The following is a 27135-nucleotide window of genomic DNA, read 5'->3' as shown; positions in this document are numbered from 1 at the left end:
CGCTCGCGCTTTACACTTTGTCCTCGCTATTTCAAGTGAGCGCCGAGGTGGAGCGGAGCGCGAGCCAGCTATTGTAGGTGTCTCGTGCGGACTTCAGTGGCGCAGGGCGCGCGGACGACTTCGTAATTAACCCGTACTTATTTGTGTATGTCTGTGTCAGGTTCACGCAGAAAAAAAGAACAAAAAAGAGAGAGAGAGAAAAGGGGGCAGTGAGAGAGAGAGAGAGAGAGAGAGAGAGAGGGGGGAGGAATAATCAAAACGCAACACGTATCCGGTGGGATCCCACTCCTGAGAGAGAGAGAAGCGGCAGGAGTTGGAGAGAAAGGTGCGCGGACAGACGAGAACGAGGGGAAAGACTTGACATTTCGCCGGCACGAGCGCGTTTTGGCCAACGCTGAGGAATAATGAGGAACGCTTGGATAATTGTGAGCCTCGCGCTGATCGCCTTCCTCTCCGGGGAACGGGTAAGTGTGGAGACGCCAACTTCGAGCCAAGTAGAACCGTTTGGGTCCGCGGGCGGACGGACGGACCCAACAACGCCGCCGCTGGGCCGTCTGCGGCTTTTACTGGGCGCCCGGTCGGGTTCTATGCGAGACGCCGCTGCCGTTTGACACCGTTATTTCCAGCGCCAGGTTTTCCACGGAGCGCGTCTGCGTGAACGTCCAGGACACTATAGGGCGAACTAACGCACGCACACGGAGCTCGCTGCGCTGCGCTTTTTTACGCGGCTTCGCCCGGTCTTTAAAGTTTTCTTTGTCATCCGTGGGTGTGTGACACGCCGTGTGACACCAGGCAGCTGCATTAAAAGTATAACCGAGCTGATGAAACGTGAGGTGGTGGACGCGTGATGCTTCGTGACGGCTTTGACTGGGTGTCATCGTTAACGCGGCTGCTCAGACTGGACGTGCGTGCGCGTGCGCGCGCGCTGCATCATTGTGTTGGTGGAGTGGCAGATTTTGGCACCTCCATGTGCGACCTGTCATTATCGTGCCCTCCCGTTGTTCCTCCGTGGGTTGTGACTCGACGCTTGGCCCACTTCCTCCTGTGTTCGAGCCTCTTGTCCAATTAGCTCGTTCAGACACCGTTGCTTTAACGACTCCTTGTGTTCGAATGAGGTCATAGTATCATGCCCAGGATGCGGTGTTATGTTTGTCACTTGTGCGTGGTTAATGGTCCAGTCTGGTGCATGAATATTACTTCAAAGATTCTGATTCTGCACCAATTAAAAGTTTAACAGCGTAAATGAATAGTTTGCTTCACATTTTCTGCCATGGTTTTTGAAGAATCCGCCTTATTTAGCAGGTTTCTGGAAATGTGGCTACACACACACACACACACACACACACAGACACACACACACACACACACACACTTTACCCACATCGATATCCTCCTCAGCTTTATCCGTGTCCCCTGAAGCCCTTAGTGGAACTTGACATGTGGCATTGATTTTCACTATTGACACTGGTGACACAAGTGGTGATAACCTGCTGCAGGCGAAACTGCCTGCGCTTTAATTACCCTGTCACATCATTGGGTTACAACACGCGGGACAGTACTGTGGCTTTTATTAGCGAGAGGATAAAACAGGCTGCTTCTGCAAACTATCGCTCAGATCAAACATCGCGTCTTCGCCGTTGTCTGGATACAGCCGTGCGTTCAGTCCTGTTGTGGTCCCAGTGCCTGGTGACCAGCTCGCTCTGAGTGCAGCCACATGTGAGGTCCCTGCACACGTCGAGGCCTCAACTTAAAGGAAAACACTACTTTGCAGTGGACCCACGCTGCTGTTGTCATCGCAGCGCTCAGGACACAGTAAACACGCCAACGAGCTGCCCCGGTTCCCCCAGCGCTCCAGAACCTGTGTGCGGAGGCCGGGTTCTCCTGGGTCCGACGCTGCCGTGATTCGGCGCTCGCCAGATGTTGCGGTCTGAAATTTGTGTCATGTTTTGGTGGGAAGTGTGGGTGTCGCTCGCCTCCCTCTGCATCTGTGATTTACGATGGGGGGGGGGTCGGTTCTGATCCTGGGCCCAAACGAATCATGGTATGAGACAGCTTCAAGATGATATGGACCAAGTCAGTTTGTGAGGGAAAGCGCCCATCCTCCTCTTCCTCTGGTTATTTGAGGCAGCTCTCCATTAGTTTCCCCAAAGAGAAGACTCACTAAGCCTCAGAGATCCCTTTAATAATTCACGTGTGACTGGGCCAAAGGACTGAACACAGGCCTGAGATGGGTTTTCTCACAAGGTGGAAAGGTGCGGGCTGTGTATTGTGACAGCCCCAGTATTATCACTGCACCGTCATCTGGCCTGAATGTCGGTTTTGTATCTGCTGCTGAGGTGGTAGTTAAGTGAACAGCGCGCGCACACACACACACACACACACACACACACACACACACACACACACACACTGACCTTCCTCTCAACTTCAAGCCGTCAACTGAATATTTTTACATCTTTCAAAAGACATCACACGTTTCAGCAACAGATTCACCAAGAACAAATAGGTCCATGCTGGTTCCTTGAGAGCACACTGATGAAGGTTGTACGAAGCCCGTCTCTGCTTTTCAGGTTCTTTTATTTCTCCTGACGATCTCTTCAAGGCTAATGACATGAATGTGGTGCTTTAGGTGTTGTACAGCACAAGGTCGTCTTATTCCCCGGCAAAAAGGCTGGAGACACACTCCACTCTGAGCGCTTTTGTTTCCAATTTTCTTCCTGATGAATATGAATGTGGTGAATGGACTTAACATTTATCCTGTTGCTCCTAATTAAAGAGAATGGAATGGAGAAGAGCAGCAGGATGAAAATGACCAATTAAAGAGCATATTAAAGGACGTGAAGGCACCGCGTAGCAAAGGCCAGACAGTGTCTGAATGCAGCCTTTTTTCTGTTGTATATTTAATGAGGCTTTTTTATTTTGCATTAACCTAGAATTCCTCCTCCCCCCCCCACCCCCCCACCCCCACCCCCCATGCCCATGCAGCCGCTTGTGTTGAGTCCGACTCTGAAGAAAAAAGCACTGCTCTCATTTTGCTTTTCCGATAAATCGTCCCCTGACAAACATGGGAACACAGAGTCTCTTACTCCGCGGAGGAAACTACCTCTTCGCTAGTGTGGGACCCTTCAGGGGGTGCATTCACTCTGCCCCTGTCTGCCAGGCATTATGCAATCACTAATGGACTCCACAGAAGGCAGGAGACGGGGGCTGCCGGACCTCTCAGCAACAAACAGCACAGCAACTACCTCCACCCTGTTTTCTTTTTTCACACACTCCACCTGCGTCCACGCAGCCCCTGCTTTGTCACAGGCAGACACACATTTGCACACGGTCCCTTCTCTGTTTGTCACTCGGTCCCGGACGGATCCTCGTCTTCCTCCCCCTTCGAGATGCTTGACGTCGCCGCCCCCTCTCGTCAACGCTCGCCTGCTTTTGGCAGCGATTTGTGCAAACTAGTAAAACAGTGCGATGGCACGTGTTTGTGTGCGCTGGCTCGTGCATCCCTGCCCCAACGTGTGCGAACGCGGGTTTGTAGCCACATGTTTAAAATGGGCCGTCGCTCCAGCCACCGAGGCGCAGGGAAAAGCCATTAGGGCGATGCAGCGACAGCAGCTCTGGTTTATGTTGGACTTCAGCCACTCCTGCAAGAAGACTCATCAAAGGAGACAACAAAACCTTCTGCATGACAATATTTAGACACAGTCAACCTGAAACATTACTCTGTCGCTTTCATCCCACTGCTTCCCTCCAGTTTTTCTTCTATTTAATTAGCTTAGCAAATGGAAACCTTCCTGGCAGCGCTGCGGTGGGGGGGATTGTGGTTGTGACAAAGAGAAATGGGGAAAACCCTGTCAGGACGTCTGTTTTCTTCCTTTCTTTCCGTCTGTGTTTTTTTCAACCCTGAGCTGGTGGGAGGAAACCGAGGAGGGGATGAAGGGAAAGGCCTGGGTACAAAGTGTGAACCGTGGCTCCCTTTTGGTGCTCAGGGTTTCCCATGCTTGGTGGGACACGTCTAATGCTTTACTATGTGAAGTGTGAAAAGTGAGGAAGTTGAAGGGGGTGAAAAGACAGAGCGACGTGGTAAAAGAGAGCACTGGATGCACCTTTATGGGATTTACTGCAGGTAAAGCACTAATTATTTTAATCATCAGTGCCTCTGAAGTGTTTTCCTTTTAATTAGCCAATTAATCATCTAACAAAGCATAATGGAAAACGCCTGTCACAGCTGCCAGAGCTCAGCTTGACTTCCCGAACCTGTTACATCTGACAAAACTCACTTTAGCAGCAAATGATCGTATTAGAAAACTGGCATTTGAAAAGTGCTCAACAAAAAGTCGAAAACTAGTTACGAACAACTGGAACGAATGTCTGTAAATATTCCTGGTGAATATTTTTACAGAAAGGTCACGTCTATATCACTTACATGCAGCCCTGTAATTACTGCAGTAAACTGTGGTTTTGCTTTTATTCCAGAGTGGCGTCTTAAAACTCAAGTCTAAGGCTCAGACCCAGATTGGATCAAGATTTTGAAACCTTTCTGAAGTCAGAGCTCTTATTTGAATTATTATTTATATATTAAATATTGTTTTCCAAAAATAGACACTTTTCATTTTAGTAACAGAACGGCAGGTCTGTGTGATCACAGGAGGGCAGAGCGTAGACGTCACAATGGAAATGAGAGCCTGGACCGAGGTTTCCTCTTTAAAGCTGCGCTGAACGTCATTAGCGCTGACTGCGGTCAGTGCAGCCTGTTACGAGAGGTAAAACTGTGCTTATAAAACTGTCACGCAGCTGATTGACTGTTCTGCTGAATACGGCGACGATCAGCGCTGTAATGTGGATCCCATCTGTACGTTGTCCAAGGACCGGTGGATGTTTGGATGACGTCGCCCACGTTTCCGTGCAACTCCCACGACTGTCGCGGAAAACAGCACGGCACATTGAACACATCTGCGCTCACTCACGTTTACGAGCGCTTTATCGCCGCTAAAAGGCGCCAAATTGATATCTGCCCTGGCGTTCCACCAGGCTGAAAAAAGTGCACTTAGAACGTCTGGTGTTCCCATTATTCCCCCTGTCCTGACTCAAAACAGCTCCGAAGGAGCTAAAGCATGTAAATCAAGATTTCTATGCAGGGTGTATCTCCAACCGCAAATTATACTGCATGCAGTCTTAATTTAGAGCTGTTTTCGTGAGAAAACTCAAAGATTCCAGAGGGTATTTGTGAAAACTGAGCTACAGAAGGGAATTCATTAGTGAACTCCCCACGTAGCACATAACACTCTTCCCTCTAAGTGCATGCTGGTGTGGAAACTCATTTTGGAGAAATGAACTGACTTTAAAGGCTCCAATTCAGTCTCTATGAATATTCATTATGTAGATGTGAAAAAAACAGGAAGTAGTTGTGTCTTTTCCTTCTTAATGTGGGAATCTTAGTACATACACAGACTACTTAGTGTTTAATAATTTCCTTCTCAGTACATAACCTGTAATTTAGTGGTTTTTTTTCTCCGTGCTTCTCTCCATCGCTTCATGTTCTTGATTTTGCTTGGCAAACGCAAACACGAGGTCTCAGCAGTATTTGCACACCCTGTTTTTTTTTTTTTTGATCCCAATTTAATTTTCAAAGCGATGATTCTTTGTGACTTTGCTGAGGTTTGCTTCATTTCCTTATTTTGATTTGGAGGAGCCGTGATGTCAGGACCCCAGATGCGAATCCAGATGTTCCTTGTGCTGTTGTGGCAGATATCCGCTGCTTGAATGTCTGAACCATGACCACATCATCAGGCCGGTCCAGACGGTGACTCACGCTGTAACACTGAATGAGCCAGTGGTGGAAAATGGGGCAAATGCATCCCAGAAAGGGCTTTTGTTGGGCTCGTTCCAAGGAAATGACTTGGAGTGGAGTTTCATTTGCTTTCCAGGATCAAACAGACGGGTTTCTCACTCTGAGCCTAAGACAACAGGCTTTCAAACCTGAGATCTTTTTGTTTTTAGAAAATCCAAATGCAACCACACCTACTCCAGTAAATGGAATCATAAATGAAGCCTAATGTTGGTTTCTTGGAAGATTTCCGTGCAGACGTGTACATGTGACAAGGTTCTCATCCATTCAGATCATGTGAATCCCAAAGGTTTTTTATATTCTTGTATCATGTAGCACCTTTACAAAGTTTGTTCAGTTCATTTGTTCATCACTTGTCGACCACTCATCACTCGTTGCATGTTTCCTACAGCAGAGGGGCAGAACTTTACTGTTGCATAAGATAAAACATCAAATCCTCATGTTTAAAAACGTTAAAACTATCAAATGCATATTTTGCTGATGAAGGACAAAATGTTTCAGATTTTCTTCTAATCTATCCTAAGTCCAGATGCAGTTGTTGACTCCAGTAGATGCTGTGGTTTAAGACAGCGTTGGCCTCTCAGTGGTTGTTAACGTGATCAGAGCCACTAAAGTGGTTATTCTACCAGGCGAGTTAATCTTCACTAATGCATTCTGTTAGCGGCCATCTGTGTTCTCAGCGCTGACTGTAAACCCTCTCAGCAGAGCGTTCTGCAGCCTCTCAGTCAGTCCTCCATTACGTGGACGGATTGGGTTCATTATTCAGCCCAGAGAGGCTTTAAACTGGAGAACCCATGTCAGCCGGAATCCATTTTCATTTTAAATGCAAATACTGCCGACACTCCTGATGCCAGAGCTCTCGTCTCGGCCGCGACCACACAGACCTCTGGATGGGTGGAGATCTCAGAATAAACACGGGTCCGAAGTCAGGTACAATGTTGACCTTTGACCTTTTCATTGGACATCGGTTTTGTGTAAATTGAAATATCCTCAGGTGTTCTTGGCACATTTTTGTTTTCACATGAATAAAATCAACATGTCCACGTTCAAGAGATGCACTTCATCAGCCAATACGCCGTCCAGAGTCAAGCTGTCTCAGTGTCTTTGGCTTCTCTCCTGGTCTCACATCCTCTTGTACGCTAATCCCACACCCCGACCCCCCAAAAATAAGCCCCTTTGACGGCGTCACCAGCCAAGGTCACCGCTTCACTCATAATCCGTATCGTTTCCATGCTGTGGTTAAATGGGTTTTCATGGTATAATGTGAGCAGGCAGCTGAGTGCGAGGGGTGATTACTTCCATGATGATAATTTGTTTAATCAAGTGATTGGACGGCGGCTTCACTGCCACAGTCCAGGATGTGCTTTCTGTCCGGTCTCCTCACAATGGACTGTGGATATTAAGAGGACGCTGCTCTTAAGCTACATGTCAGTATCACATTCAATGTGTGGAAAAGGTTGTTCATCAAGCATAAAAAGTCTAACAAAGCAAAAAAAATCTGAATTATTAATATTGAATTTACTGAATTTTTCTAAATAATTAGCAGCTTGAATTATGTGTTTTTTCTGGCACCTACAGTCACTGTGTGGTTCTTCTATCCTCACACTGAGCCTGTGTGAGGTGACACTGTGGGTCCACGTTTTACAGCGTGCGTCTAATGAACCCCACCGCTGCCGACGCATGTGTTTGGCAGAGAGCGCCGGCTGCGCCACCGCTGCATCCACACACAGCTCTGGGGAGTCCATTGAAGACGCCCTTTTGAAGACGATTTCTTGATCTCGCTCCTCTGCTTGCGATTCGTGTGGTAGCGCTCTGCTCTGTGTGACTTTGTGACCATAAAAGCCTTTGACAAGTTTTCTTAGACATGCAGTGCAAAGCTGCTGGAGACATCTGTCGCCTGGTGGGATTCTGATGGTTGCTCCTCTTTACTGTGGGATGTACCACTGCAACCTCCGCAAGCTTTCACATCACATCTCTGTCTGTTTCTACTTAGGAGATTAAGTTTCTGCATGTGCTCGCATTGTTTCAGAGACACTCAGGGAAGCCAGGCGGCAGTCTTCTTAAAACCACACATTCTTGGAGAATTACAGCATAGGGAAAGGCCTGCAGTGAGCGAGGCAGCGGGCTTTGGCAGACGCGCAGACCTTTTTAGCTGCAGGAGTCTAAACGCATCCAGAGGAGATGTGTGCAAAAACAAACCTGCCATAGATTGACCTTCTGCTAATTGTATGTTCTCTCAGCTGAGTGTGGAGCCAACGTATTCTTCCATAGAGTCATTAAACATTGAGTGTGTAGCCCAGTGGTGGCGGAGCACTGGGCCTATTTTAGTTGGCACAATTCAATTATTTACATGGGATGCAACATGAATAAGGATTTGACTCTATTATGTCCAGATACAAGCCAGACTCTACAGCACTTAAAAACACAAGACACAAAATCCCCCCAAGGCCTGACGCGATTGTTTTGTTTCTAAATTAGGCATGAACACCTCATCTCATCCTTACACAGGGGAAAGTGTGATCTTACTTTCATTACAGAGAGTAAATGAGGCGATAATCCACACAGGACGGCCTGTAGAGCGTCACGTCAAGCCCTGCACAACGTAGAGGCTCTGGCTCACTCATTGAACCTACTGGTGGTTCTCTGGTTCACGGAGCATCGAATACACACGTTCTTGTCACAGCAGTTTGTTTCAGTAAACGCAGGAGCTAATCGTACAGACAAACCTCACTCTCACTGAGGAACGGGGCAAACGGCCGAGCGCTGGACTTAATTTCCTGCAGCTCAGCTGTTCATTACATTATCATCGCGTTCACCTGATGAGACTAAGTGAACAGGCTGCGTCTCGGCTTCTGCGGGGCTCACGGACCTGAAGCAGTCACGGGCCTCAGCAGGCTAATCCTCAGCGTGTGTTAATTGGACCTGGGGCGACTCTGAAACACTGTTAATCCACTCAGGTCGCAGCGTTTGCTGCTTCAGGCTTTCTACTGTGCTGCACCAAACAAATCCATCAACCAGTGCGGATCTGAGCTAACTGCAGCATGGGGGAAGGTGGGATTAGGGTGATGCATGTTGTGTGTGTGATGGTGGTTCCTGACTTCCATCCAGCTCAGTGCGTTTGACCGAGTCTGGACGTATTTGAAGTTGAAGTGTTTGTGTTGATGCAGACTAGACATTAAACGCGCGTGGTGCCGACCCTACGCTGAGTCTGGCAAACAGCGACTCATGCTCCCATAATTAGACCGTGTCATTAATGTGCAATTACATGAGTCATGCTTAGCCCACACTGGTCTAGTTACTGTTCCTACGAGAGCCCAGTGAAACTAAACTTTGCTTAGATTTCTTTTCCCTGTCCATCTTTGGGGAAAAGACGATGTCTTCCTGTAGTTATTCTTCCGTCGTGTAAATTTAAGAATGAACTGGAGTTAATAATAGAACCCTGTGAAGTGTCACTAACTCAGCTGGCAGCACTTGGCATCGCATATTGCTCTTGGTTTGAACAAAGGGGGATTAGGGTCTTTGAACTGACTTTTTTCAAGGCTTAAATCTTAGCACGCTGCTAATAAAGACCTGCATATCTGCATCAGTCATCCGACGTTATCATGTGACACGATGGCCTGATGGACGGGATTAGAGCCAAGAGATAAAACCCACTTCAAACATGACAACTCACTGGAGGGGATCATTAAAGCAATAACGCACACGTTGCTCCAGCTTTGTTGTGGTGCAGCTATGAAGCAGTTGATCTATGACCTGCGGTAGTTGCATAACACAGTATAAAATAGGATGTGAGGAGGAATGTACAGTAAACTGCATGTGAATTGTTTTAAACTAGTTTAGTTAATATCATGAAAACACAAGAAGGCTGTTGAGCGAGCGATCGTGCAGCCGCGCGTTCTTGCATCCAAACACATGGTGACCCAGACTCACAGGATAGCTGACTATTAATAACTGTGCATGCTGCACTGGAGGTGACAGCCCTTCAGAATCACACAGGGAGCTGCCAACTTCAATCTGCGGCGCCTCAGAGTCTCCAAGACACCGACTAGCTGCTGTTTCTCTATCTCTGAAAAGTTTAGGCCCCACTTTTATTATTGTGTGGACGAGGAGCCGTGTGAAGGTTCTTTCTGGGCGAGCGGGGAACGCTGGCAGTGAGTGAGGCTGGTTTGGAGGGCAGGCAGACTGAGGGGAGGACCTGACAGCTACACCTCTGGCTACTGAGCCCATGACCCATACATATTCATTTAAACATTTAATTATACAGACACCACATCATCTCAACTTAATTTGAAAGCTTCTGATTAATTCCTGTGTCAGTGTGTTTTGAATTTGAAGCATGACACAGCTCATTCTGCTGTTTTTAAGACCTTTCCCCAGCAGTGTTTGCTGGGAAAGCGACATTCCTACATACCCCACTTGGGTGCAGGTTGACTGACAGTCGGACCGAGCCGACGAACACCAGTACACATCGGAACACGGCCGCCGCTCGTGGGGATTAGCCCCGGATAATGGGATCAGAGATCACCACCTGCCGCCTTCTCATCCTCAGCATCTCTGTTACTTGTGTTTAGCCATTCCTCACATCGTTACTACCCCCTTTCTCTTTTACCTCTCCTCCCTCCGACAGCGATAATGTGTGCGTGACCTTCTTTTAACCACCTTTGCTTCCCAGCTGTCTTAATTGTTAATGCACTAAAAGGGAAAATGTGTTTCCCTCAGCTGGGAGCAACATTTATCCCTCATTATTTCCTTCTTCCTTCCTAGATGATGTTTATTTATTTCTCCTCACCCGCTCCCTTCCTTTCAATCACCTCCGTCATCCCATCATGACTTGCTCCCTGCACACCGCGGCTCTGTGGCCCTGCTGACTCCCTTGAGTCCAAATCCTCTTAAGGAAAAGGCTTGGATGGGAATTCAATCACTGCACCACAAGGATTGAACCAGATCAGCCAACAAAGCAGCAGAATCGCTCTCCCTCTCCCCCCCTCGCATGCCTCTGCCCCATCTGCCTCCCTCCCCTTTGGCTTTCATCTCAGGTGATAAAGGCCTATTTGTCAGCGCTGCCAGCAGGAGAAACCGCCATCCTGGATGGAGGAATGTGGTGCATCATCACATTTTTACATGACTGATTAATTCATACCTGCCAATATGTATTTAGAGGTATGAAAGCCTGCTGTGTTAATTTTTGCCCCTGTTATGATTTGTACATCTGAAGAGTCAAAATTCTGCTGCAATAAAAGCTGATTTTAAACAATCAGTGCTTTTTTTTAACTGACATATAAATGAAGTGAGAATATTCTTGAACCAGTAATATAACGATTCGCGTTCGAGATGGAAAAAAAGAAATGGAAATTTTACAAAAAGCAGGTGAACTAGGTCTCTTCAGTTCTTTATAGGTTCTGTTTTATGTGGTGTGGAAGACGCGGGGCAAACTTTGACCCCTGCAGTCCTCAGGAGAATGTTCATGTCGCAGTGTTAATGATCTGGCAGTACAGCGTTCAGGATAATTCTAAACACATTGTGACACAGGAATGGAATAGAGCAAAAGTTGAAGGTGGTTTTGTAGTCTAACACACACACACACACACACACACACACACACACACACACACACACACACACACACACACACACACACACACACACACACACACCCCTGGGACTTTTACAGCACCAACAAAAACACATGCTTTTAAAAGCAGAGTTGATGGAAACCATCCCTTTTCCCTGACAAAGTGTCAGAGAGAAACAGACTGTGTGAGGTGTGAAAGACCTGAACGGCAGGTTGTGTGGAGCAGCATTATGCAGCCACCGCAACCCGCTGACAACTTGCACCAAAATGAATTTTAATCTCAGCATATTCTGTTAAAAAATGTTTCACTGACCAATGACTGATTAATTGGACTTTTTTAATGGAATGAATTGTTTTCCCTCTACATTGTCACTTGACAGGGTTGAAAACGAAGTGACTGCCACCTTTGATGGCTCCAAGACTAGTTGATTGGCTCAGTTCTAAGTCTGCAGCACATGAACAGTAATTAATGGCACTGACCCCCTTAGAGCCACTAAGCACCGCGCACGCCATTGTTTGGAAGATTTAGGGCAGCGTTTTAAACACTTAGCGCCGGACCAGCAGCAGGATGTCTCCGGCACCACGCCGCCTTCTTTCTATTTCCATCAGACTGAACATGAGAGAAAGAACCTGTCTGCTTTATGCCGCTCCGTGCTTAATTTACAGTACGCCACTAGAACCTGGCAATACTCCATCGGTCCAGTTCCAGCGAGACGGCGAGTTCAAGGCAGGCAACAGCATCATGGAACAAACGCACACATACACAATGACTAATTATAGTGAGAGGGTTCGAACACAACACATTCCAGTAGTGTGTGCGTGTGCTCATTGTCCACAATGTGCATTCAGTGACATTGATCATAGAGCTCTGGCCCCATTAGCTCCCCATGCTTCTTGTATGCTGTACCTATAGAAGCGCAGGCACCTGCGTTGGTGCAGGAATGGTTGATATTTCAGGCCTGCTGCCGCTTGAAAGGCAACATTCATCCGTTTACAGAGCAGCGAGCTGCTGGAGGAAACGTGTGTGTAAAGAGAAGCGGAGAAAGAAGGTCAAGCTTGTATCGGTGCACAGGCCACAGCAGCGCAGCTTAGCTGGGGTTCGTGAACAAGTGCTAATGTGTACATGCGCCTGAGGTGTGCACTGAAGCTGTGTGTGTGTGTGTGTGTGTGTGTGTGTGTGTGTGCGTGTGCACAGCAGCGCTGAGAGACCTGTAAACCTCTAACGAAGTAACAAAGTTACTGTGGAGTCATAGTGGCTGCATTTGTTGTATTGAATATGTTTTTTTAAGCAATGTACTGTGGTTTTTATCAGTCACCGATTAAGAATACTGAACCCGACGGTTTCAACAGAGCTGCTTTTTGACACAATCCTCTGGGTTGAAGTGCCCAGAAATGAGGAGAGCTGCTGACAGGCTGAGCGCCGGCCCATTAACCTGTTTGGTGCAGTTCTTCTGTGAGCATTTAAGTGATCATTCTGGCAGCAGGTTACAGTAACAGTAGTTATTACCAGCTCTGAGAGCTGAACATTTCCTCAACAGGAAGTGGTCAGAACTCAAAAGCTGTGAGGTGCTGAAATGGGCATGTGTCGCTAAAACAGACAAATGCTTCTACGTTTTACCGTATAATATATAATATATATATATATGTATCACTTCAAGTTTACACAGACTGAGATTAGGCTTCCACAGAGAGACACTTCCCCTCCATCGACTCCCTGTCCTCTTAGCAGGCCGTTCCAAGGACATGAGATAAAGAGGGACCTGTTCTCCCTCTTGCACTCTAATGCAGATGGTCTTGGCACTCTCCAAGCATCGCTCCCTCTCAGCTTTTTCAACCAGAAGATGCAGCAGCTGAACACGGCACAGCTCCAGTTCTCAGCCACATGCTGCTCTACTAAACCCTGCATCAGGACGAAGCAGCAGCGGCAACAGCCTGTTGGTGCATAAGGGGAGATAACAATCACTCATCCATCTAAATTGAGGTGGATATAAAGGCATGCATTCCTGCCCACTGAGCTGAGTATTACATAGCGGGGCTGAAAGCTGAGAGCTCCACAGGCTGCTGGGGGTGTTGCCCCGCTTCCATATTCTACTTTCTCTAATGTACACTGCAGCTCCTGGGAGGAAACCCGCTATGTTAGCAGCAGAACTATTCATTTCCTTCTGCCAGAGACAAAAGCCTCTGGCCTCATATATTGTGCACCTGTGGGATAAATGTTAGGCTAAGTGAGTATTAATGTTCTGCAGGTGAAAGAGAGTTGAGAATGCTGCAGTTCGAGTCCGATTCCTGATTAGTGCGTAAATGGAGAGCGGAGGCTTTTCCTCAGTGGTCAAGTTCTCGGCGGATGTGAGAGGGAAAGAACAGAGCAGCTGTTCAGTCCTGAGCTCGTCATGAGAGCCAGAGGTACTAATGAACAGAGGAAGCGGCGCGTTTCTGCTCATATGAGCTATAATTAAGCATTGACCATGGATTCAACTGCCCAGTCTTCTTCTTGTGAGGCATCTACACACATAAGCGTCTACACAGGCCTTTTTGTTTGACTCCGTTTGAACCTTTGATACGGGGTATTTAATGGAGCGGTGCTATCACAGTAAGCTGAACGCAGAATGCCCAGATTGTTCCTGTGTTCCACCTTAGTGCTTCCAGTTTATTGGAGTATTTGAGATACAGAATCTCAAACCTGTTTTACAGAACACACTTAAATCTCTCTGCTGTCTACATTTGCTCGGCTCCAGCGTTTCTCCTAAGCTTCATATTTCTCTCCTGTCTGGAGGGAAGAAAGCTGTCGTGCTGCTGCAAATCTTACCGTCCCCCCCACCCCCCCAGCACCAGAGATGACTGGAAGGTGAAGCCCATTTCCCAGTGTCTAAAGTTTCACAGCTGACAAAGAATGGCGCTTTCCCTGCACATGAGAAGCCGGTGGACTGGCGAGCGCAGGGGCCGAGTGGAAGTGAGTGTCAGTGAGAGGAGAGGGCAGGAGTGGGCTCAGAGATCGCTGGGGGCCTGGAAACCCGCACAAGTTCCTGTGCAGGAGGCAGAAGGAAAGCCGTTCCCGGCTCACGAGGCTGGATGCAGAGGTATTCTCTAAGTGGTGCCATGTTGGAGCCACATGAGCTCCAACGGAGTTCTGGCAACACTAAGAGAAATTTCACACAGACGGTTTACATTAACTTTACATTAATTGCAATCAGGGCCCAGAAAGGCCCTTGACATAATTAGACAGCCTTTAATTAAAGCCGTTAAATATTTAGTGGTCTGAAATTAAGTAAATCTGCTTTAATGTGTTGCAGCGTGAGAGATTATACAGACACACAAAGCTGGAATCAAGCAGCTGTTTTACTCTCTATCAGTCTTTATATGTCACCGCTAGCAACAGGACGGGAGAGGTGACACTGAGATGAACTCAATGGACTGTTCTCTCCTGCCCATCCGTCAGCATGTGTCCGCTTTTCTTGGAAAACATAAAATTACTTTCTTCCTGTAGGAAGGTCTCATGCACCAATGCTAGTGGCTCCTTTAGGCTCCGCAGTGATGCTTTGAACCACAGGCAAGCCTCAGGTAATATCCTGCCATTAACAATGTGTTTGTCATATTAACATTCAGCTTTGCTCATTAGCAGTATGTGCTCATAGGTGAAGTGGCTGGCGTCACGTCGTTGGGGCTGCTTTTTCACTCTATCCGTCATCCGGCGTCCCTCCAGCAGCCAGTTCCACTCCATTCTGTTCCGTATGTGCAGTGAAGGAGGAGCTGATCTGTCCTATATTTCAGGGTCTGTATTTGCTCAGCAGTATTGCACCGAGCCAGCGGACATGTCCATGGAGCAGAAGCACTTGCAAAAAGGGCAGTTGCATTTGATTGTCTTGCAGTCTTGGACCTTTATGGCGGACATAAAACCGCGCTAATGCATCCATAAAAGGCTGGTGTCATCATCAGTTTCATAATAGTGTGCAGCACAGAGGTGGTGGAGTAAAGGCGAGCTCATCTTTGCACCTGCATCGTCATGTAAAAGGTTTTAGATGGACTGCATTTAGAATGACTTAATTGAAAGCAGAAATGTGGCTGAAACTATTACTAAACCCTTTATCTGAATTATTAATGTTGGTTGATTAAAGCAAATAACGTGTAGCAGTGTCTAACTGTGGCGACCACAGCTCAAAGAATAATGCAAGTGAGCTGAGCTGCTAAGCACCGAGGAGATGAAGTCAAATGTATTATTCTGATCACAGTGGTCGAAGGATCAGTTCATTTGTTACAAAAATAATCACTGTCCCTAAAGGTGAGCCAACTTCAGGCCGCACACACACACATGCCCCTGGAAGCGTGGGGTGGAAACCCCGTCCCCTGCTCCTGCCAAGCCCCTTTATGGAGGGGATTGAGCCCTGTGGAATGTGGCGTATGCCTTTCTAAGTCAGACGGCCGTTTGTTTTGGAACAGGAGACGATATGAATCTGAGCCGAAAGCACCCACATGCTCAGCTTGTGCTCAGATTGTTGAGGGGGGCCTTTCACCTACAGAGGCTGTGTGATCTAATCCTTCAGGGAGAAAATGAAGAGGGAGGGGGCCATTTCATTTCCCATAGGACACTAGTAGCAAATATATGTAAATGTGTGATTATTGGAGGGGAGGTGACGTAATGTGCCCTGTTGGTTATAGTTTAGCGAATCTGTGAGCGATTCAGTGTATTCCATACAACAGAGAGGAACGGCTGCGAGCATGTTTACATGTCTCACATGTACAAATGGAAACACATTATTCAAACTTCCTCAGTTTTTGGGTCAGGAGCAGGTGACGAAGACGAGCAGACACGCGAGACCACCGCGCTCTCTTTATCTTGGCTCTATCCGTTTCACATACCCCCTCCCCCTCCCCCTCCCCCAGACACAAAGCCACCGTTATCCACCGCAACTCAGCTGGAGCGGCTCCAAACCTTAAGGGCGCCGAAAGTTTGATTTGTTGACTTCCTGCAGGAACTCTCCCTCTCCTCAGCCCGAGGCTCAAAGACTATCAATTAGCTCCTTATTATGATCCCTGGGAGGGCAATAAAAGTCAGGGAGGGTTCAAAGAGCAGACAGACACAGTAACCTTCGCGGCATGTTGAGGCTTACAGGATCTCCTCTCTATATCTTACGGTTCTAGGTGCTCGTCCTATTTACATCCTCCGAACAATGCTCGCCACCCACGCGCTGCACATGACTCAGAGACCTGTTCTTGCCGCCTGCCTTTCCAGCAGCTTGCTCGCTCGTCAGCAGGTGTTGGTGGTACAAATTGAATGTTTGGATGTCACCAGCTCCTCCTGTTATAACATCATCGCCAGTCCAGCTGTTTCTCCATACTTGCAGAGCGGCAGCAGCTGTCTCTTCTAGCTAGATGTAATCAGTGAAGCCAGTTCTTTACCCTGTGTAGCCTTCACCACTTTCCTCTCCCAGGTTAATGACCTTCAATGTTTGTCTTCTTTGATTCTTAGAGGATGTGCATGTGCCAGGTTTCCAGCTCTAACTGTAGCTTGCTCAGGTTAATAAATGTTCGAGCCCAGTGTTCCAGTAGGTTTTTTTAGGTTAACTAGGTGAACATTTGTTCTGAAAACAACATTAACTAAGATTCTGAGTGTCTGTTTTTTAATTGGGTTCCTCCTGTTCCAGCTCTTCTCTAATGTTCAGCTAACATGCATTGCCCCACTTAGCTTCTAGTTGTGTCTGTTGTGTTGGGGGACGATGTATGGATCTGTGATAGTTCACGTAGAAGAGAGAGACCAACGTGCCTCCTCTACTTCAACATTAATGAGGGATTAACACACAAACACACTCCTGATGACTCCTGTGCAACTCGCAGGGCAGAACGAAGCAGACGCTGCACACTGGGCATCCGTCTGCTCATGTAAACCACAGCAAGGACAAGAAAACGCAGAGATGAAAAATGAACCTGTGCTCCGGCATCGGCTTAATTAGCGTAAAGACGAAGGCAGCAGAAGCAGCAAAAGCTCAGCCCAGAGCTGGTAACATTACATTTTGATGTGCATCTCTTTTGTACCTATCGCACAAATGAGACGTGATAATTGGAGGAGTTAGAGGCGCTGATGCACCTGCACACTGTGTATTCTCATTAAAGGGTTGTGAAGCTGCTACTGTTTGTTCAGAGGCAGACTGAAAGCAGGGAGCAGCAGAGGCTGCTGGACGAGGATCTGAGGCACCAGCACTCGTGCACGTCTCTACTTCTTCTCTCTGAAGTAGCTGTAGTCAAGTTCATCCATGTGCATGTGTGCGTCCCCTGCATCCTTTAATAGACGCACAGATGTTCCAGTGTGTGTGTGTGTGCATTCCTTTGAGGAACGCTTTCCCCTGGCCTGGATTGGAATTGAGCTAATATTTGTTGTGTTAGAAACGGGAGCGGTGTGTCAACAGCAGCAAAGCCGGGAGCCCAGGTTCGGCTGAGACGGCTCTATTTTCCTCCATAAGTCGTCCTCATCCCTTCCCTCCATCTTTCATTGAAGCACGTCCCACACATACAGTAAGCATGTCTACCCAGCGCATTTCAAGCCCTGCTGGGCATGGACGCGCTGATTCTGAAAGGCTTTCAGCAGAGCAGCCTCCGGCCTGTGGGATTGTCTGCTACACTGAGCTACTTCCCCCCTCCCTCTTTCATTTCTCATCCTCTCCTCTTGTTTGTCCACCCCCACTCCCTCTTTCATCCCGTACTCTCCTCTTCAATCCCTCCCTCTCTGTCATCTGTGTTTTGTCAAGTCTTGCTTCGTGGCTTTTCATGTCCTGTCCGGGCTCACAGGTCAAACGGGCAGAGTGACAGGCAGACGCTGCCCTCCCGCTGGCTGATTAGTTCATTAGATGCCAGCGGCGGCGGCGGCAGCAGCAGCAGCGGCTCTTCTCACGAGCACACAGCGCTGGCTGCGTGCTCATTATGGCAGCTCAGCCTCCTCCTTGTTCACTTTCACCTGCTCCCTCCACACCGGTCCCTCTCTTTCATTGTCCGCAGGCTTAGTCAGACCATCCAGGCTCCACTTGTTAAGGTGTCCAAATTAGCCTGTCTGTGTGTGTCCCTGTGTGACTTGGTGCAAACTCTCACATTCTTGTGCTACTGTCCCACTCCCTTATTCACTGTAATGATGAAGAGACGAGCCCTGGACCAAACTTTTTTTGCTACAGTTTTCCCATTGGCACCTCCACTGCACCAAGCCAATGGCCTCACTCAAATGAACATGATGTTTTGCTATACAATCATCATCTGTCATGTTATTAAAAAGCCATTATTTGTGTCCTGGGATCCCAGTGTTTGTGTGATGTACATATGTTCTTCTGTGCTACATTTGTTTCTTACTTGTTTTTGTGCGCCGCTTTGTATTTACACTGCACTGCTCGCAGTAACTCAAACTGCACTGGTGTCGGTCTCCTCCCTTCAGTACTTAGTCAGGGACAGGCAGATAAATTGCTTATTAAATGTTACTATGCGCAAACGTCTAGCACAATAAATAAGAAAATAATGTCCAACAAAGTATGTGATTTAATTTCCATTTCTAAAGAGAAATTGTTCTAGTTAAATTAGATATTGTCAGATGGATCTATCGCTGCTCCTCCAACCCTGAATCTATTCTGCAGTGTCACTGCAGGGGTTTTCAAATAATTGCTCTGTAGACTAGAGCAGGTTGATCAAAATGAACCTTAGAAAAGTGGGACATCTGCAAGGCTGCATCTGGCAGCTGTCGCAAGGGTTTCTGGTGTCCACTGCGCCGGACGCAGAAGTGGATGGATGTCTGTCCTGTGCTTAGAATCTGCAAAAAGCAACGAATATGTGTCACTGGTTTGATAGAAAAAGTCTGCTACTGTATGTGTGCGCACACAGGTTTGCTAGTTAAAGTAAGTGGAGTCTATCAAGGTCAGAGTGACCACTCCCTCCATCAGATATGCACTGATTTGGTGCAGCAGTGTGGCTCGTACAGTTGAGCCTCTCTAATCCAAATGCTTTGTTGAATCATGACTATCGAGGAGGCAGCAGACTCTGTAAACTGGGCATCTGAACATGAAGTAGAAACATTCTCTTGTGGGATGAACAAACTTTATTTATTGCATGGTTTAACAGAGCAGTTAAAACATTTGGATGCATCCTACTTGTTTGCATGCAGCTAAGCTAGCTGTCACTGACTACTGCCTCGCCAATTATGAAGGCCAGAGTTGTGTTTCCCATAGTCTGAGTGACTATGGAGCTAATTAATGATTAATATGTATTTTATCTGCTCAATTGCTCACTAATATGTATATGTGTAAGCAGTGAATCGATGAACGCGTGCATACATTTGGCCCTTTGCTCCCGTATGTCTACTCATGCATGTGTGTGTGGCCTCTATCTCATTAGTGTCCTTTGTGACCATTTGATCTGTGGCCTGCCTCCTTTTGGTCCATTGTGCTCATATCGTCAGTGCAACAAAACCTGCGGCGCTCACGGAGCGGTGAATGGATTTGCCCGGCTGTTGCGGTGGAGGAGGGTTGTGTTTGGGGAAGACGGAGGCAAGGAGGGTTACGATAAAGTTGCTTTGAACAAATTCGCGCTTTGATCAAGCGGCTCAGCAGTGAAAGGTCTTTCTTCCAGAAGTCAGAGCCTGTTTAAAGAGGGGAGATGGAGATGCGCATTGTTTCGTTTCATCTCGCCTGTGTCTTTCTTTTCCCTTTCCCACTGGTGTTAGCTGTGTGCACTCCCTCCTCCTTTGTTATGGAGAGTGCATGGGCTTTATTTCATGACTCCACGCAGGCACACAGAGGCACTTACAAAGCCCTAAAAGCAATACCGAAAACACTCGCATTGGAGAACTGAGAGTAATGGGAAATGCTGAGAAGTGGCAGGGTCCTAACTGAAGGCAATCTTTCTGTTATTGCTAAAATGATTTGTTGATTAATTAATGACGAGGGATTCATGATTTTAGCAACTTCTCTGTCGGAGATGCTCAACATGTTCATGAAATCTTAATGGGACATTTGTTACTAGGACATTACAACTAAATACAAAACATAAAACATGAGAAAATAAGAAGTTATGCCAAAGGCGATGATGAAACTACTATGATGATAAAGCAGTAGAAGCTTAATCTCTAGGAGAGACAGGCAGAATAAGTGTAGAAGTATTGGGGTACTTTGTCTCTGCCCAGTCCCTTCGCTGCCTAATCCTTACAGCAAACAAAAAATTTACATTTCCTGTCCGGCCAATTGATTATTTCCTTCATTCAGACCCAGTTTTATCAGCACAGCATTTTCAGAGCAGACCTATAACTGTAGCAACGGTATAAAGAGGGCAGCCCACAGACAAAAGGCTGATATATTGTGTGTTTGTGTGTGTAGGGGGCACTATGCTGTACAGCCGGCCGCAGATTGGCGAGTAGGAGTTGAATAGATGTTGCCATGGCTGTCGCTAGCTATTCCAGTCACACACACAGACACTCAACACAACACGTAAATAGTTGTGTCTTACCATGCGCCCGTCTGTGGAACACACTGTGGTGTCCAACCCAACCACTTGAAAGCTTCCTCATCTCGTTTCCCATAAAAATCTTTACACACCACGTGAAAAGGGGGTTTTTACACAGACGGGCTCTGTTCAACTGTGGGGCTTTAGCCAGTATGCCCTCCATTAAGATGGAACACAACCATCCGCACCAGTCAGAGTGCTGGTCTGAGCAGCAGGAGCTGTGGGAGGGGCTAGAGGGTACTGTTGGACAGAACACCTGGGAGAGAAATGTCTATTGGTTGAGCAGGTTGGTAGCCTGGATCAATTATAGGCATTAGCCTGTAATTCACATCCTTTAATGCCAAATGTCTGCAAAGCAAATCACACTAGTGTGTTTAGTCCCAACTGGCGTTCGGTTACTGGGTGAAGGCTGCATTGTTAGTCTGCTAGCGTTAGCCTAAAAGTGTAACATTCAAACTCATAGCTAACTCATAATAAAATCTAGTCTAATAAAAGCCACGGGTCCTCATCACCACGTGTTGGTATTTTACAGATAGCAGCAGCAGCAGCCAAGACCTCGTCTCAGACTGATGACTTGTACCTGGACCAGGCAGGCTCAGGAGGTTACCCTGAAGACGACGATGACTTCAGCTCAGGGTCTGGTTCAGGTGAGACCTCTTAACACAGCAACACACTCTGCGCCCGAGGCGTGATGACATTTATCTCCAAGTCTGCTGCAGGTGTGCTTTATGACGCCGAAACCTAAGCCAGAACTGCCTCCTCCTCCTCATCCGTTCTCACTATGACTCCCTCCCTTCCTCATGCTCAATTTGAATAGAGATTGCCTTGTCACCCACACTGCCATGGGCAAGGGTGCAAATTTTACATGTCCTTTTTTATTAGCTCCTCTGTTCTACTTGCTTTAAGCACCTTTACAACATCCATTCCGTGGCGAAGAGTAACTCTTCCAAGACAGTTGTGCAGCATGGGAAGGTCGCTCTACATAAAAAGGAGAAAGAAGATCCTTCCCAATAAACACAACTCATCACTTCCCCACTTTGCATTCTATAAATGATTAAAACTATACATACAGTAGAACCTAAAAACAAAGGTCGGCACTCTGGAGAAGTGTAACAATCAATAAAAAAATGCATAATGTGTACATATTCATATGTAATATGTACACAGCATAAAACAATTATCTTTACAGGTTTTTAGACATTTGTGCCCAAATGTTTTCTCACTACTCGCTGTCGTTCCTTCCAGGTGGAGGTGAAGAGGGGGTAAAGGAAACGGCGACTGTCAGTACGGTTTATATTGAACCCAATGCAGCACAGCCTACCCAGGACTCCACCAAAGATTTCACCCCCAGGGTGGACACAGCCACAGTCAGAGAAAAGGTCAGGGAAAGCATACCCAGGAAACCGGCCAGAACAGAGGTGAGGAGTCACGCAGTGACGAGACGGCGCTCGCTCTTCTGACTGAACGATTTACCAGTGCTTGTTAAATCAGTAACTAACGGTGTTAAAGCAAAAACCTTCAAACAGTAACACTGTAGCATAGCACATCTTCATCCCACCCAGCACGTCATCAAATCCTCTGTAATACCAGAAGCCGTGGGGTTGCTCTCAGGATAAAGATCAAGTGCTCACGTCACTTCTATTGCAAATTATTGAGGATTACATCTCTCTCGAACACAATCACATATTCTGGAACCATCCTAGATGTCACTTGTGCTGCACTGCACTGGACGCTACATCTGTTTGGGATTAGTAGTCAAGGTCTCAGCCCTTAAGCCAGGCCTACCTGGCCCTGTTCCATTTGTTTTCCTCTCGCTTCGGTCACTACTTCCTTGGCCAAACGCACTGGCTCCGTTTCATTTTGATCCTGTTCGCCCTCCTGTTTTCCTGTTTTTGGAAAAAGCTTGAGATGCGTGAGGCCAGATACATCCCAGATACTTTGCTTACTTTCCTAGACTCCCAGGGAAAACATAAGGCTGTGTTTCCATTGCCTATTTTACCAGGTCCTTGCACTAATTTGAATTAGCTTCCTTTTCTCCTCTGGCCAGCCTCCTATAGAATCCACTGGCCAGGTTCCATTTTGGTCCTTATTCACTTTATTCTCCTCATTCATAAATAATTAAGAATAGAAAAAACACCTAAAGCACCTAAACACACACGGACAGTAATGTTTGCAACAGATTGTGAAAATCAGCTGTCGAGTCAAACCTAATCATCTTCATTCGCCGTGTCTTTCTTCCCGTAACCAAGGCGCCCCTGCCAGTTACAGAGGACGTGCAGAGGAACTATATGACTAGTACAACAAGTGCCCCTGGGTCACCACAGGAGGCCATTGAGGTCCGCACTGAAAACCTCTTCCAGAGAACGGAGGTGTTGGCAGGTACGTATGTGTCATAGTCTTAAAGACAAAGTGAAGCAGTAGTTTTTAGGCGTTTATTTTTCATTATTTTCACACTAGAAATACAATGTGACTCCTGACTTTGCAATAAACCCATCATCAAGGTCATTATGTTTAGTGCTTGTTACTTTGGTAACCTCAGAGAGACGTTCACTTAAGTTCACGGTCATTTTGGAAACTAATTTGCGCTGCTATTTGACTGGATTGTGTTTTGTTGAGGATAATATTTAAATTAGATGCAATATTCTACTATGAATCTAACCTTTTAGTTTCATGCCAAAACAATATTATGTTTGATGCACTATTTGGTTTGCCATTTACGTAATCATGTCACTAATTCCTAAAAATCTTCTATCTAGTCCGCTTTACAAAGTAACGAATCAAATGGATAAACTCCATCTGCGTCCCACTGTGGGACCTTGCAGAGTTCACAACACCGTGGGTGTTGCGCGTGTGTCGCGTTCCTTGAATCATGGCGAAGCGAAAAAGAAAAGATCTGACTGACAATCAGCGAGCTCTCTGATGCCATCTCTCTTTTGCTGCGAGTCTGAGGCAGACGCTGATTGGCATCTCACTTTACTTTGTTGTGATACCATCTGGAGTTGGCAATATGCAGCACCCTTATCAACAAGGACAAATCAGGACAGGCTCCACTTATTTCTCTCACTCTTCTATTGATAGGCTCATTTCATCTCTTGCTTGTTGTTTTTGAACCACCGCCGCGGATGATTGCCAGTATAAAGCATTGGAATTTAAATTATATTGCATATGCATACAGTATAGAATGATGGTTACCTAACTTGTTTCCCTTCTCTGTGTCATTGTCATACCTCATCTCTCATTCTACAAAAAGAACTGCGGATAATTGAATTTTCATCTATTAATTTTGCATTAGGTTACTGCTTCTTGGAGCTCAGCTGTTGGCCGTGTACCAGGTTTCTTACCCATGGGGCTGTGGGGCCAGTCAGCATGTGGCAACCTTAATGTGGAGCAGAGGGCAGATTGTATCATCAAGAGAAGCCCAGAACAGAAATGAGACGCTATAAAGACGTTCAGACATAACTGGGAGGGAGAGTGGAATGAGCTCATGTCGCAAGTTAGAAGCATTAGTGAAAAGAGTTGCCTCATTAGGGGAATAATGAGACAATATTGAGTTGCATTATGGGAAGTGTAGGAGAGCTTGTCTCATTGATGAGCACAGGACGTCAGGACCTCTCTCTCTCTATGTCAGATGAGTTTGAATGGCAAGCTCAGGGACAGGAGAAGGACTTGGGTGTTTGCCTGTGCTGGATTTATTGGACTGTTGAGCAGTGGAGTCAATACCAGCTTGTTTCCCTTCAGCCCAGAGCATCACAGATCTTTACACCGAACAAGGATCGGCGGCTTAACATCGTCTTAATGGAACAATAAGTTTTAAACTCACCAACTAAGACCTAATTAAGCGCACAGAACGAGTTACTCTGCGCCTGAGAAGCGCTTTTCCAGTGTACCGACACTAGGAAGCTGCATTGGTTTCAACACTGAGCACTGAGCCGTGCATTTGTATTATTCAGTGTGGAATTACAAATGTAGGCACTGTACCTAAAATTAACTGCAAGACAAAAATCTGTGTACTCGACTCGACAAATCTAAAGTCTGCTCCCTTCCCTGTCTGTCTCAGCTGTAATTGCAGGTGGCGTGATCGGCTTCCTCTTCGCCATCTTCCTCATCCTCCTGCTGGTCTACCGCATGAGGAAGAAGGATGAGGGCAGCTATGACCTGGGAGAGAGGAAACCCTCCAGTGCAGCCTACCAGAAGGCCCCGACAAAGGAGTTTTATGCATAGGACCCGCCCTGCCGACACGGATTACTTTGGAGCGACTGCCGATAAAAAAGAAAACAAAACAAACACAACGCAGTCTCAACAGCACACCTGTTCAAACACAACTACAACAAACCGTTTTTGAAGATAATTAAGGAAAGTAGCGTAAAGGAAAGCTTTTGCATAGAGTATTGTAATTGAGACTTTTTCCTTTTTTCTTGAAAAAAAAAATGAAAACCAAGCATTTCTCATATTTTGTCAAATGTCAGTGTATCATTTGAAAAGGTTGAAAAAAAAACAGGATGTAAAGTTGAGGAAACTAAACGCATCTGTCTTCTGTTAAAGGAGCTGTTTTTAGTCGCTGACTACTTTTAACTGTAGCAGTCTGTTATTTGTAAAGAAAAAAATTCAAAGTGGAAATAATTGAATATAATTATTCTGTATCAATCCGACTTTCTTTTTTTCCTTTTTATTTTGTCCTAGCATGTCTGATGTTGATCTAAAGGTGTATTACATTAATTTATCTTTTCTCTGATGTTTAAAATGCCTTTGTAGTTTTGATGAAGCTCTCTGGTCATATTAACGCTGTTAACGGTCAATGTAAATGTCCCCTTCAGGTTACAATGTTTATTATTTGCTCTCACATCCATTTTTCTAGTCAAATGTGAGCGTTTCATTAGGTCTTGTTTGTTTGTTCTCTTCTCAGTGTAGCCTTTTATTTCTTTTGACAGCTTTTTCTTTTCATACCAGACGTTGCTCTTTGAAAGATAAAGCTATAGTAAAAGTGTGTCAGGGCTGGAGAAAAATCAGATTTGACTTCCACTTTCCCCGTTAAATGTTTCTATTCACTCTATATTTAATTCATTCTCTCCACACTGCACATGTCCTGCTTTTGCTCCCCACTGCACTGCTGTCATGCAGTGCTGCTAGTACGGAGGGTTTCAGGGCGATGCTTCTTCCTCGTGGACCCATCTCCATCCCCATGAGTCCAGCTCAGACCCCCCCCCCTCCCCTGTTCACCCTAACCCCTTTTGCTCCGACCTTCTTTGTAATCAGATTGGAGCACGGCCAGTTGAGATGTCAATCCCCCTCCACCAGACTCTCTCTTTTCTCCCTCAGCTCTATGGAGCCACCAGCGTAGCCTGGTGTTATTGTCCATGTCCCAGCATTCTGCCGCGCGAAGGCCTGCTACTGCTTGAACACAAGCAAACCAGGTCAGGGCTGAATCCCCACACGCCGAGCTCACAGCTCCGTAGCAGACAGGCACAAAACAAGAGTCCTTCGAGGATCCTGCTTTCTCACAGGCACTGATGAGTGACCGTTTGAGAGGAAGGTGGTTTGCAACCTGCACAAGGTTAAACCCAATGAAATGCCTACAAAGGCGCGTTAAAGGCGAGCATGGAACACGCTGTATGAAGCTCAGTGTTTAATGTGTCCATGCCGTTGTGAAGTTGCCCCTTCAGCTGTACAGTAACAGGAAGTGGACCCAGTGGGTGCCGTCACATCGTCCCACATGCAGCTTTATTATTCCTCCACCCTCGTGATGTGTCTGTGCTCCATCTCAGACATTGCTGCCTCTCAGCTCCCATCTCCCCTTTTCTCTAGTCCTCGATTTTCTCCTCATAGGACCTACGGTACCGAACTATACTGCGAACCCAAAGACTCGCTGCATTTCTGCTCCCAACACCACCTTCTCACCCCCTCCCCCCTCCACCACGGCCACATCATGTTGTCTACGCTCTCTTTTAGTTCTCCCTCTGTTTAGAGACTTGACTTCTGAGTCCAATTGCTTATTAGTATATTAAAAGATATATAAATATATATATAAATGTATATTCACAAATGTTTTAAACCTTCGAAGTGCCTACCATTTGGAAATGTACTTGCTCAAGGCGAGCATGCAGCGGGTGTGTACACAAAGGAGGGGTGTAAACGACTGGACTGACATTCTGTGAGCATGGATGACTGTAATGGTAACTTTTTTTTAGTCTTACAAAAGCTGACAGTATTGTACCTATAAGTTGAAACAACACTACTGAATAAACATTGTGGCCTAATA

At 46.6% G+C, this 27135-nt stretch overlaps 1 protein-coding gene across 1 annotated transcript; it reads left to right on the top strand.

Annotated features, from left to right (window-relative positions):
• On the top strand, nt 1–27135 carry sdc2 (syndecan 2). The gene is made up of 5 exons (XM_029168093.3): nt 1–464; nt 21412–21526; nt 22125–22297; nt 23129–23258; nt 24937–27135. Exons 1-5 carry the CDS (start codon nt 405–407, stop codon nt 25098–25100), a joined length of 642 nt encoding a protein of 213 aa, XP_029023926.1. The 5' UTR covers nt 1–404; the 3' UTR covers nt 25101–27135.

Source organism: Betta splendens, chromosome 11 (assembly GCF_900634795.4).
Source record: "Betta splendens chromosome 11, fBetSpl5.4, whole genome shotgun sequence".
NCBI lineage: Eukaryota > Metazoa > Chordata > Actinopteri > Anabantiformes > Osphronemidae > Betta > Betta splendens.
Note: the sequence above shows the minus strand (reverse complement) of the source record. Positions and strands in the feature narration are given on the sequence as shown.